General features: G+C 40.4%; 1 protein-coding gene across 1 annotated transcript in view; it reads left to right on the top strand.

Moving 5' to 3' along the window:
- Window positions 1-1543: 1543 nt before the first annotated feature.
- The window catches only part of rcan3 (regulator of calcineurin 3), a 59195-nt gene continuing 47225 nt past the window's right edge, over window positions 1544-13513 (top strand). The window contains exons 1-2 of the mRNA XM_017716746.2: window positions 1544-1684; window positions 6239-6495. Coding sequence (XP_017572235.1) covers window positions 6292-6495 — 204 coding nt within the window. The 5' untranslated portion in view covers window positions 1544-1684; window positions 6239-6291. The remainder of the gene's footprint in view (window positions 1685-6238; window positions 6496-13513) is intronic.

Raw genomic sequence — 13513 nt, 5'->3', positions numbered from 1 at the left:
TGCCACAAGAGATGTGAGTATTTAAAGTGAATGGACTTCTTTTTAATAACTTTAATGATGTGTGTAGATTGCAGGCATTTCAGATGCAGATCAATCAAGAGACCATCAAGTGTGTGTGTGTGTGTGTGTGTGTGTGTGTGTGTGTGTGTGTGTGTGTGTGTGTGTGAGACACTACATCCAACCATGGCGTCAGCAGGTATTTTCCTGGGTGGAGATCAGAGCAGTGATTAAAGTCTGGGCCCTCAGCCACTGGCATTAGTTAAATGAGAACGCCTGCACACGGTGACCTCCGACCCTGCTGTCAGCTTTGGACTGGCACAGAACGATTCCGTTAGGAGAAGGGCATTCTCACATACACACAATGCTGTCACATGCTTGCTGATGAGGTATTGTCCTCTAAATTTAGTGAAGCAGGATTGAGGCCTTTGCCAAAGTGAGATTGGTCAGGGTTTGATTCTCGATGTACTCTGTGTGTGCAAGTTTTTGAATTTAAAGGGCCACCAAATTGAAAAACTTAATTTCTAAACACACTCTCCTTCCATAGCAGTGTTGCAGTAGTCTCCTGAGGGAGATTCTCCAGTTTAAAGACTTCCCTTCTGATGATGCCTCTTGAAGGCGAGAGAAACTACAAGTGCTTTGGGGCAGATACATGTTACACTGCACACCCTTGTCAATAGTATTTAAAGGGAAATTCTACCACATTTTCTGCATAATTATTTTTTACGATGTAAACAAAGTCATTCAGAGTGGTTTGGTGTGAAAAGCTCTTTTTTAGAGAAACTTACCAAGTCAGAATTGTTCACAGTGGTGGTGATAGGAACCAGACGTCCACCTCTAAATGCTCCCTCACAGAAAGTTTTTACATGAAATGGTTATGAATTCACTGCCTGATGTCTGAGACATTTTTTTCTGATAGTTTTGAGAAGATTTTGGCCTTGAAATCCTTTAATGGTGGAGGGATACATGAAGGGCATGAGGCAAAATTGTCCCAAAGAAGACGTACTTCAGATTTTACCATGCATATAAAAACTCAGAAGACACATGTAGTGGTTTTGAATAGTAAATAAAATGGCTATATTTGCGACAATTAGTTCCTATCATCACCACTGTAAAGAAATGAGTCTCTACCCTGATGGATTCCTAATGGGATCTAAAGAAAACTAGTGATCTATATTGGAAACCATTGAGCTAATTCCCGTTAGAAGGCAAAACCATTAGGTTTTAGTCCTTTTTCAACATGTCAATTAACGATTTCACACCAAACCACTTTGAATGTCTTTGTTTATATCTCAGTAATAGAATTACACTTTTGGAAAATCGTTTAAATTCGTCTCTAAGTTATAAAACCTTCAGTTTTCAGTGCTTCTGTTCAGATCGCTCACACTTTCACCACACAGGGCGCGTATGTTTACTCCAACGCCATTGGCTCGAATAGTAGAACGTTCCCGCAATCTTGAACCCCATTGGCTGGCGCAATGACAGCCTCGCATTTGATTGGTCGCAACTCGTGGCCGGTGAGCACAGAGCTGCTGAATCCTCTCTGACTGAGCTGAAAGATGGACGGCTGACAGTGAGCTCAGGCTCGGACTGAGGTTCAGGTTCAGATTCAGATTCGGACAGTCTGAGGAGGAGCTGACCCGGTGTCCAGCGGGGTGATTTCACCTCTGACTCAGCGGAAACTACGGTAATGTCCGGTTATCAAGTTTTCTTCTTATTTGCCAGCTTTTTTCTCGAATTTTCCGTTCCACCTTAAATGGTGCGGCAGTTACATTCAGCAGGCTCGGGTGCCAGAATGTAACTGCTGTACCATTTAAGGTGGAACGGGAAATTCGAAGAAGAAGCCAACTTCAGACTCTGTTTTTTCAAAGCAACTTTCTGTAAAAAAGAAAGAAAGAAAGAAAAAGTGTGGCTAAAACGACTTTTTATTCACCAGCATTTTTATTTAATAAGGCGAAATCTGCAGTGAAGCCTCTATAGATTAATTCCTCCGCATGCTTCTCTGAGTATTTACGCTGTGTAAACATAAATATAACTTTTAATACAGCTAACATCGCATATTTAATCACTAGTTTATGCATATATGCATACGCCAGCTCATTTTCTGACAAAGAAAATGGAAAAAGAAAACTGTTTTCTATAATAAGTCCGCACTGCTGGTTAAGTAACGTTATTGCCTGTTGGCCAGTAGATGGCGAGCTTGCACATGTTGGCTTCATTCAGACGTTTAATCTAAAGCAGCATAAAATTAATCAATATAACTATTTTCTCTCCAACGAACAGAATGTGTGCTGTTCTGTTCTTTCACACTGATATTATATGTAACAGGCCCTAACTGCTTTGAGCTGTGTTTGGCCAAAGGGATTTAACAAGCTGGGCCTGTCCAAAAGGCTCATGGGAAATGGTGTTCATCAGCAAACAGGCTGTAGATAGTTCAGTGGGGCAAAGTTTTATGATTATTCCAAAAGCATTTATTTTGATGTCCTAAAAGACAGACTGAAAGCCATTGTAGTTATCCTAAAAGGATTTAAAGGTCGAAGAGGGGCTTTATAGTTTTCCTGAAAGGCAGTTGGCTTATCCTGAAAGGCCTAGGGTTGTCCTGAAAAGACTTCTAGCTGTCCTGAAGTGCTTGTAGTTGTCGTGGAAGCTCTTTTAGTAATCCTAAAGAGCCTTGTAGCTACTGTGAAAGATCTTTTAGTTATCCCGAAAGACCATATCATTATTCTCAAATGGGCTTTATCTATATCAGAGGTGGACGAAGTACACGAATCATGTACTTGAGTTAAAGTAGAGACACCCAAGGTAAAATATTACTCCAGTAAAAGTGCAAGCCCTAACTCTTGACCTCCACTTGAGTAAAAGTACAGTATTTGCCTTCAAATGTACTTAAGTATCGAAAGTAAAAGTACTAAAAGAATAATTATGGCTCTGATGTCCTGTTATAATTTTTATAACAAGACTCACTTCATGAACTCATTTTAGGTGAAAGTCCTCAAGGCCTCTGGCGTCTCTCTTGGTAAACCAGTCTTTTAATAGAACGTCATTAATTAGTGACGCTGACGTCTATTAAAATGATCATAAGCACAAAACACTGAAGGCAAACAGTTTCCATCAGGGAGAACCGAGTGGCTCTGAAATCACTTTTTACACACAAGCAAAGTTTCAGTTTAAGATTACTTTGTTAATTAGTTACAAGTTGAATAAAAACTTGATTTAAACTCAGGATCACAAATAAGTTTTCCTTTACTGTATTGATCTGTAGGTCTCTGTTCATAAACATAAACTAAGCGAAACTAATTTACTATAGAATGAAAGTGTGTGTATGAATTCAGAAAAAAATAAACCTGCTAGTCACGACTGCATATGTTTACATATTTCTATATTGTGGTCTATTTACACAAAGTTAGGTTAGGTCATCATGTAGGTGACGTATGTGCTCCCAAATTTTTACACTGCTGCACTGAACTGTTTGCTTGCACTGGGTTGGTATGACCAACAGGTCAAAACAAGCTCAGAACAAAGTGACCGCTGTGCCCTGATTGGTGTTCTTGCTTTGCACTTCTTTTGTTTTGACATGTTACGTTTTTATACACACAAAAACCAAAAGGAACGACTGATTTCTCAAAATGTAGCGGAGTAAAAAGTCAGATATTTGACTTTGAAATGTAGTGGAGTGAAAGTAAAAAGTTGCCCAAAATGTAAATACTTAAGTAAAGTACAGATACATGAAAAAACTACTTAAGTACAGTAATAAATTACATTTACTTAGTTACTGTCCACCACTGATCTATATGTATATTTGTTGTTAGAGATCCTAGTTGTCCTGAAACCATATATAGTTATCAGAGGGCTTTAAAATTATTCTGAAAGGCTTATGGTAGGTCCTATATTATACACATGCATACATATCTATTTAGACTTTTCATTGTTTAGCGCGTATAACGTGTTGAAGAAACTTCTCTGAAAATGTTTTCGGGTGACAGCTCCACTAGATGGTGGTAGCATTCAGGCTCTGAACTCTGAACTAGACCACTGCTGTCCAGCTCGAGTGCTGTGGTCCACCTGCGCAGCACAGGTTCATGTTTCCTGCTCTAATAAACCTGATTCATCTCCAGAAGGACTTGATCTTGATCATTAGCTGATGATGGTAAAAGACTAACCTGTGCAGAGTAGAAGGGGCCTCCAGAACCCTTTTCTGTTATTTTCTCTGCCCTGCTGCACCTGTTCCAGCGCTTTTTTAGCCTTTAGCTGGAATTCATTATAAAAGATATCAGTAGACATACTCATCTACGATCAGCTCTGTGGCCATCACCATAAAATAGAGGACCCTCTTAATCCAGGCCCATATGCTGTAGTAAAGTTTAAAGCGATAGCTCTGGATCTATAAAAATGGACTAAAATCCAGACTAAATTCAAGCTTCGGTCTGAGTTTAGCTTTGCAGTGAATGTTTCTGTTTTTTAAATGACAGTATTGTAATACAATACTTGTAGTAAAATACAACCCCTAGTTGGGACGCTGTGTAAAATGTAAATAAATGTAAATAAAAACAAAATGCAGTGATTTGCAAATCTCAATATTTATTCACAATAGATCACAGAGTACATATCAGATGTTGAAAGTGAGACATTTTACCATTCCATGAAAAACATGAACTCTTTTAGAAAATGATGGCAGCAACTCATCTCGGAAAAGTTGGGACAGGCCCATGTCTACTGTTGTGTAGCATCCCCTCTTCTTTTAGCAGCTGTCTGTAAACGTCTGGGTAGTGAGGAGACCAGTTGCTGCAGTTTTGGGAGAGCAATGCTGTCCCATTCTTGTTTCCTGTAGGATTCTCAGATCTCAACAGTCCTGGGTCTTCTTTTGATGGATTTTTCGTTTCATGATGCGGCAAAGGTTTTCTGTTGGTGAAAGGTCTGGACTGCAGGCAGGCCAGGTCAGCACCCGGACTCTTCTTCTGTGAAGCCATGCTGTTGTGATGGATGCAGTATGTGGTTTAGCATTGTCTTGCTGAAATATGTAAGGCCCTCCTTGGTAGACCGCTGTCTGCATGGCAGGATATGTTGGCAAAAAGCTGTATATTTCGTTCAGCATTAATGGTGCCTTGACAGATGTGCACGTCACCCATGCCATGTGCACTTATGCTCCGCCCATACCATCATGAATACTGCCTTTTGAACTGTGTGCTAATAACAAGCTAGGAGGTCTTTACTCTGGAGGATGCAGTGTCCATTAGTTCCAAAAAGAATGTCATATTTTGATTCATCTGACCACAGGACACTTTTCCACTTCGCCTCAGGACATTTTAAATGAGCTTGGGCCCAGAGACGTTTGCGGCGTTTCAGGATCCTGTTTATATATGGTAACTTCTTTGCATTATAAAGCTTTCACTTGCATTTGTGGATTGCACGGCGAACTGTGTTCACAGACAGATTTACGGAAGTGTTCCTGAGCCCATGCAGTACAGAATCATCCTGTTTTTAATGCAGTGCCCCCTTAGGGGCCGACATTCCTGAGCATCCATTATTGAACCTAGGCTTTGTCCCTTGTGTGCAGGGATTTCTCCAGATTCTCTGAATCTTTTGATGATATTATGTACTGTATTATGTATGGTGGGGTATCCAAAGTCTTCACAATTTTAAAACCTGTTTCTATTTACAATTTTTAGATGCAGTTTTTCGCAGTTCGGTGAACCTCTGCCCATCTTTGCTTCTGAGAGACTCTTTAAAATGCTCTTTTTATACCTAGTCACGTGAGTTAGTTGCAAATTGCTCCTCCAGGTGGAGTTTTTTTTATTAGGGTTTTTTTTTCGTTATTGTGTTGCTGCCATCAAGTTCTAAATGAGTTATTATTTTTCATGGAATGGTAAATTTTTCATTTTCAACATCTGTTATATGTACTATGTTCTATTGTGAATAAAATATGGGTCTATGAGATTTGCAAATCATTGCATTTTGTTTTTATTTATATTTATTTACATTTTACACAGTGTCCCAACTTTTTTGGAATGGGGGTTGTGGAATATAGTCAGCACCAAGCACGTTGGTGGAGTATAAGCTTCCACTTGGTATTAGCCTCGTATTTCCAGTGTAAGGATCTCTTTAAACTATCACTTTAAGTTCCTCTTCTTTCCTCCTGTCTTTACTTTTCTCCTCTTTTCTTTATTCTCTTCATTTCTCTTCTCCTGTCTTATTTTCTCTCGTCTCCTCTTCTCTCTGGACTCTCCCCCTTCCTCCTGTGTAGAAAGCTGAGCTGTATTGACAGTGGCGCCCCCTGCTGGGCGGGGCAGGTGGATAATGATGATGCGTGCAGGGGGGAAGTGGCTCAGTAACGGCTCAGAGGCGCTCAGCAGTGACCCTGAGGAAGAGGAGGATGGAGAGGAGATGGTGTTTGGGGAGAATGATGAAGAGTCGGAGGAGATGATGGATTTAAGTGACCTGCCCACTGCACTGTTCGCCTGCAGCGTCCATGAGGCTGTGTTCGAGGAGGACAGACAGCGGGTGAGTGCGGCCGATGTCCACTTTTTCGAGCTCCGCCCATTCACACTGAAGAGATAAGCAGTGTTTCAGCCTGGACTGCTTTTTGACACAATACAGGGTATCCAATCAGAACAGAGCTCATTTACATATATCAGTCTTTTAGACACAGTAACAAAACCAGCCTGTTTAATTTGAGGGATAAAGAGAGGCTGGAAAATGGTCGTGTAAAAATGACGAGGAACTTTTTCTGTATTGTCTATTAATGTCGCGCTCTTTTTCTGGGAATTTCTCTTTTCTCTCTTTTTTCTGTATTTTTCTCATTTTGCTTTTCTCTTGTGGTTGCTTTCTCTCTTTTCTTGTTCTTTGCCTTTCTATTTGCAGGTCTCTGTTCCACTGTCTCTTTCTCTTTCACTGTATCTGGCTTATTAAACACAGATATTGTAGCTATTACCCAAAACCAGCTGCGGGTTAATGGTCTTATTTTGGCTCTAATGGAGAATGTTCTAGTACTTCTTTTGCTCTTGCTTATGTTCTTTAATAACGGACATCATTTTCTGTTCTTGGGACATCTGTGTGCTGGAGAGTTGGTGTGAAATTAGGCCTGTTCTAAAAACACACACACACACACACACACACACACACACACACACACACACACACACACACACACGCGCGCGCGCACACACACACAGGTCTGGTTTTATACAATAACAGGACATGGAGTCATTACAGGTAATGATAATAGGCCCCATATGTGTTTTATACATATTCAGAAGTATCTGTATGTATTTATGGAAATGCTAAATTGCCCCTAGGTATGAGTATGTGAGTGAATGGGGATGTCTGTCTGTCTGCGCTGTGATGGACTGGCAACCTGTCTAGGGTGCATCCTGCCTTCTGTCTGATGACAGCTGGGATAGGCTCCAGTACGCCCCGCCACCCAGAAGGAGAAGCGGCTTAGAAGTGTGTGTGTGTGTGTGTGTTTATATGTAATAATAATATGCCCCAAAATATCTGTTCTGAAATTTAAACACAATGCAAATGAAAACTGTAGTTTTTAAATTATGCCAAAAAAAAAGGAAAATAGAGAATGCGACAACATACAACGTAAAGGGCAACAGACATTTTCAATTTATGTCAAAAACTGAAAAAATTGAGATATGAGGTTTTCTACCGACAGCAGTGATGTGCATTTTGAAAGTGTCTATATTAATAATGTTATTATTTATTAGTGTCTACATGTATTAATAATGTTGTTAAGACTTTGCTATTAAAACTTCATATCTCCAAAAAAGTAAGTTTAGGAAATAATTTGTAATGTGAACTTTTAAACTGTCTTAAACTGTTTTTTTTTACATTATTTTGGACCATTTCTATTGGCCTGCTTGTCATAAAATTGTGATACATTATACAAGGCAGCTGGCATTTTTTAATTATGTAAAAAGATAGAAAAATAGGCAAAATGGAGATAAAGAGATTTTGTTCTGACTGCAACAATCTATGTATTGATGTGCAATAATATATTGCATTGATGTGTCTATATGTGATAATAATATGTCTTATTTACATTTACATAATAGGAATTTTGTAAATCTAATTCTAATATTCATCTCAGAGGCCAAAAAAATGTTTTTGTTCTTTCAGTTTTAAAGCTTTTGTAAAATGTACTTTACAAAGTCAGGATTATGTAGCCCATCCCTGTTGTTCACTGGGTTTCCTACAAAGTCATTTTCCTGAAAATGTGTACACACACACACACACACACACACACACACACACACACACACACACACACACACACACACAAACTGCCCAGGGCGTATAGGTTCATGCAAGACATCTTTACCTCTAACGCACATATTTTAAATGCATTCTGCCGGCTAATGGAGGCAGAGGAGAAGAGGAACAGTGTAACCTACATTCACCATCCTTCCATCCCTCCACTCCTCCATCCCTTCATCTCTCCATCTCTCCGCCCTGCAGCAGGCCACAAACACTCTCCGAACTTTCCTCCGCTTTTACTGCGAGCCGTAATAGTGACCCAAAGAGACTGAAACAGTGAAAAGTGCTTTTAGTTCTCTGCATTAGAGGCATTTTTTTATAGCAGTGAAAGGGACAGTGTCCATTTCCTTATCTGTGATGCAGGGAGACGCTCACTGCTGTGCTTGTTTCTGACCTCACGGGTCACCGAGGCATTTAGTTTGGACCCAGAACATTCCTGCATTTGATATTAATTTTAAACCTTGCTGCTTTGCACGTAACTTTAGCTTTTCATACACAGTAGCTGGAATGTTGCTGTTCCTGTGGTGTTTTTGCTTCTTTCTTTTTACTGATTCTTACTGAAGTAGTTTGGAGTCTAACTGGACTGTGTACTGTGCTCACTATCAGGCCAAGACAGGATTTTAATTCAAATGTTTACTTTAGGATTTACTCTAAAAGCCCAACATGCAAAGTTAAAAAACAAAAGTTACATGGAACATGGAAAATATGTGTTTAAACCAAAGTTTAAATGCCTGACCTCGACCCCCGGTGTAAATAAGATGGAAAATTAATGAAAGAACTGGAATATCCTCCATGTCACGTTCCTGTTTCAGGATGAGCATGGTTGTCGGACCAAGAGTATCGATGGACCTGACTAACCAGGGCCCTGTCTGAATGAGGGGCACTCACAGAAGCCTGGGAAATAAATTAATTTAGCTTTTTTAATTCTGTTTCTCTCTGTTATTATAGAAATGTTATAGTATATTTAATAACACAACATTTTCCATTACAAGTTCTACTTGTACGTCTGCCTGTTGTTTCCTTCATTTGTTAAACTTGGATGTTGTTGGCTGGTACTGGGAGCAGTTAGCAGCTGATCAGTTCTGACCTGGTTAAAATTGAACCAAAAAGTGGATTCCTGAAACCCAAGAAGCAGAGAGAGAGAGAGAGAACGCAAAAAGAGGGTGGGCAACATCTGACTTGTTTCTTTCAGACAACAGGTGAGCCTAAAGTGCCAAACAGTACATATGTAGTAACATAAGCTAGCTAGCTAATTAGCGATTAGCTACATTAGGACAAGCTGAAGAACAAGCACAGGATTTGATTGAATGCAGCAAGTATGTCATTTGTTTAAAACAGCTAATGTAACTGACAGTGTTTCTGTGATCGTAACCAAATGAAATTCAGCCTCAGCTCAGCAGCTAAGCTGTAACAGGACCCCCCCAATCACACGATACCACCAGCCCTAGGGGGGGCGAAGGCTAGCAGAGGCTTCTTCTGAGATCTGTTAAGCGCTGCTGCATCTTTTCGAGCAGCAGCTTACGCAACATCATTGGACAGCCGAACGCGCTCGGAGGAAAGTGCCAACCACCAGATCTGTTACATCACCGTAGTGATGGGGGGAGAGGGGGTGCCACTCTACCCACCCAGCAAGGCCAATTGTGCTCTCTTGGACTCCTGGCCATGGATGGCTGTAGCATCACCATTTGAGATTGACTCTATTTTTAATGGAGCTTGGCAGAGACTACCTCACCTTGACTGATACAACTGACTGAGTGAGTTGCCTCGAGTCAAACATTAGAGAGTTAGAGAGCCGGTGAAGTTTGGCTCAAAGTCTCTTTAGCACTCATAAGCACAAATACAAACCAGGAAGCTGCAGGGTACCGACTGCTGAGAATGAATATACACAAATTCCTTATATGGTGTTATGTGTTGCTATTTTTCAGCCGCTCAGAGTGGTTTGGGATAAAATGCTTTGTTCTAGAGAAACTTATGGAGTCAGAATTGTTCACAGTGGTGGTGATAGGAACCAGACGTCCACCTCTAAAAGCTCCCTCTCAGAAAGTCATTACGTGAAATGGTTATGAATTCACTGCCTGATTACTCAGACATTGTTTTACGATACGTTTGAGATGATTTTGGCCTTAAGCTCCATTCATAGTGGAGGGACACATAATAGGAAGGACACTGTGAGGCAAAATAGTCGCCAAAGAAAATGTATTATTTCAGATTTTCCACAATTTTATCATCAATATTCCATATAAAAGCTCAGACGACATGTGTGGGTTCACTGGTGGTTTTGGATAATAAATGAAATGCCTATATTCGTGTTGTAGTCATGGCAACCCCTGGTTCCCATCACCACCACTCTAAAGAAATCTGAATCATTTCACACCAAACTCCTCTGAATCTCTCTGATTACATTCCACACTGAATTCTGAATAAATTTTTGAAAAATTGGTGGAATTCCCCTAGAGATGCTACAGTGAGTTTGACTGTTTCATTAAAAAAAAAGGTTTAAAAGAAATCACTCTATTAAATCGCTACTGATCATGATCCTGTAGCGTAGAGGCCTTCGAATCCTGCTCGACTGTACAGGTTTTTAGCTTCTTGCTCAACTGATGCACTCTTAGAGCTTCAAGAGGAGAACCACTGACCTTTCAGGTCACATGGTATCCATGACAACACAAACAGGTCTCTGACCTACTGTCCACAGCCATATCGGCCACCCTGGTGAGCGTGTGTGTTATTTTTGTCCGATTGTCCTGAGGGGGCAGAGATGTAGCACACGAGGGCTAAAAGTTACCCACAATGCTTCTGTACCTGTGACCCATGCTGCATTGCAGACAAGAGTTATTTTGGTTCTCTAACGAAAGATTAACACACACACACACACACACACACACACACACACACATACACACACACACACATATACACACTGTCCCTCCTGATGGACAGAAATACACACTCCAGTGTTTCATTTAATTAATGTTTGATCTCTTTATTCAGCATAAGACTGTCTTTAAATCTGCTCTTCACGCTTTAGCATTTTATCTCAGCTTTAGGAGCTATTTTTAGTACAGCTCGCTCTCTCTCTCTCTCTCTCTCTCTCTCTCTCTCACTCTCTCTCTCGCTCTCGCTCTCTCTCCTTCATTCTCTCTCTCGCTCCCTCTCTCCTTCCTTTTCTTTGTTTCTCATTATCTGTTCCCCTTTTGCCTCTCATGGACTTCTTTCTTTCTCTCTTTTTCTCTCTCTCTCTCTCTCTTTTTCTCTCTCTCTCTCTCCTCTCACTGACTCCTCTCCTCAATCTCTCCTTTTGCCCCTCCTTTGTTTTTCATTTTGTTTTCTCACTCTCCATCGCTCTCCCTCTCTGTTTCTCCATATATGATCTCCTTTCTTTCCCTCAATCTCTCTTTCCTCTTTCATGTTCACTGTGTGTGTGTGAGAGAGAGACAGAGAAGGAGAGAGAAAGACAGAAACAAAGGAGAGAGAGAGAGAAAAAAGAGACAGAGGAAAGAAAGAAAGACACAGAAGAGAGAAAGAAAAAGACAGAAGAGAGATAGAAAGAAAAGAAAGGGAGAGTGAGAGAGAGAGAAGATGGGAGTTTGTTTACATTGTGACTCTCTCTTTCTCTATCTCTCTCTCTCTCTGTATCTCTATCTCTCTCTCTCCATGTTTGATGAAGTCCATCTGGCCTTGTTTCTGTAGTTTCATTAAGATCTCTGACCCTCTTCTCTCTCTTGCCCTCCTCTTTCTTATCTGTCTCCATTTCTCCCTCTCTGTCTTTTTTTTAATCTGTCTTTCTTTTTTTTATCGTTGTCTCTTAGGAACAAGCCTGCACTCTTTAGAAAGATGGTCCTTCAAAGGTTCTTTAGTAAGGAAAATGGTTCTGTATAGAACCATGTGTTCACTCACACGAACCTTTTGCATGATTAAAAGATTCTTTGCATCGTTAATGGGTTCTTCAGATTGACGGACAGTGTGCTGTAGGTGGTGCTACACAGAACCATTTTGAAAAGGGTTCTTTATAGCTCCCAAAAGGGTTCATCTGTTGCACTCTTTAAAAAGATCTTCTTTTAATGGGGTAAAGAAGATTGTTCTAAATAGAATCTTTTTTGGAGTTCCTCTATTGTCACAGTCCTGACATCATAACAGTGGAAGTGCATGTTTGGGTGCTATATAGAACCCTTTTGAAAAAATGTTTTATATAGAACCATATACAGCTCATTCTTTAAAGCTTTAATGATGCAAAGAACCCTTGAATCATGCAAAGGTTTCATGGTTCTGTATAAAGTGTTCATGGTTCTATATAGAACCATTTTCCTTACTAAAGAACCTTTGAAGAACCATCTTTTTAAAGAGTGCAGTGAAATGGTTTATTTTGCTTTATAAGTAGCCATCTTTTATCCACTAACTACTGCTAGTGAAAGGCTAACTTCTGCTAGCTAGCATCCTTATGGGATTTCTAATGTTATTTTAGCATCAAGCTAAGCAGAGAATAAACTGCTCTGCCCATTTGTTCGGTAGTCTTTGTTTATACGGCCATGTCTTTTGCTCTGTACGCAGGTGGAATAACAGCTTGTGAACTCATTTTTACACAATGCTAACTGGTGGCCTATAAGCTTCCATTACTTGTTAGTTACATTAGCCTCGTAGCTCTAGTGCGAAAGCTAAAGCAGCAAACTTCAGACATCTGGAGTAAATAGTGGACATTTGATTTGTTTTGTGTGGTTTGGTGTGTAATTTGATTGAAGCTGGAGATACTGCAGTGTTTCTGAGTCGCCAAGGCAACAGCGACTGTTCTCTCGTCTCTCCTTCACTCAGAGCTCAGAGCTTCATTACTTCCAGCAGCCTGTTTGTTTAGTGTGATATACGAACTGCTTTCTTTTCGTCTTCCGTCTCTGTTCATTCCTCTCTCTGTTTATTCTTTCTGTCCATTAAGCCTGTCCACCATGTTTATTCTCTCTCTCTCTCTGTCTCTCTCTCTCTCTCTCTCTCTCTCTCTTTCTCTCTCTCTCTCTCTCTCTCTCTCTCTTTCAATTTTTGCTGCATCACTCTGCATTCTTCTGCACCTGAACCCTCCCTGACTCTCTCTCTCTCTCTCTCTCTCTCTCTCTCTCTCTCTCTCTCTCTCTCTCTCTCTCTCTCCTTTTTCTCTCTCACTTACTCTCTCCTCTTTTTATCTTTTTTCCTTGCTCCCATCATCTCTCTCTCTCTCTCTCTCTCTCTCTCTCTCTCTCTCTCTCTCTCTCTCTGTTCTATAAATATCTTGGCC

This window comes from Pygocentrus nattereri, chromosome 10, assembly GCF_015220715.1.
Source record: "Pygocentrus nattereri isolate fPygNat1 chromosome 10, fPygNat1.pri, whole genome shotgun sequence".
Classification (NCBI taxonomy): domain Eukaryota; kingdom Metazoa; phylum Chordata; class Actinopteri; order Characiformes; family Serrasalmidae; genus Pygocentrus; species Pygocentrus nattereri.
This window is presented reverse-complemented; position numbering and strand designations above follow the sequence as displayed.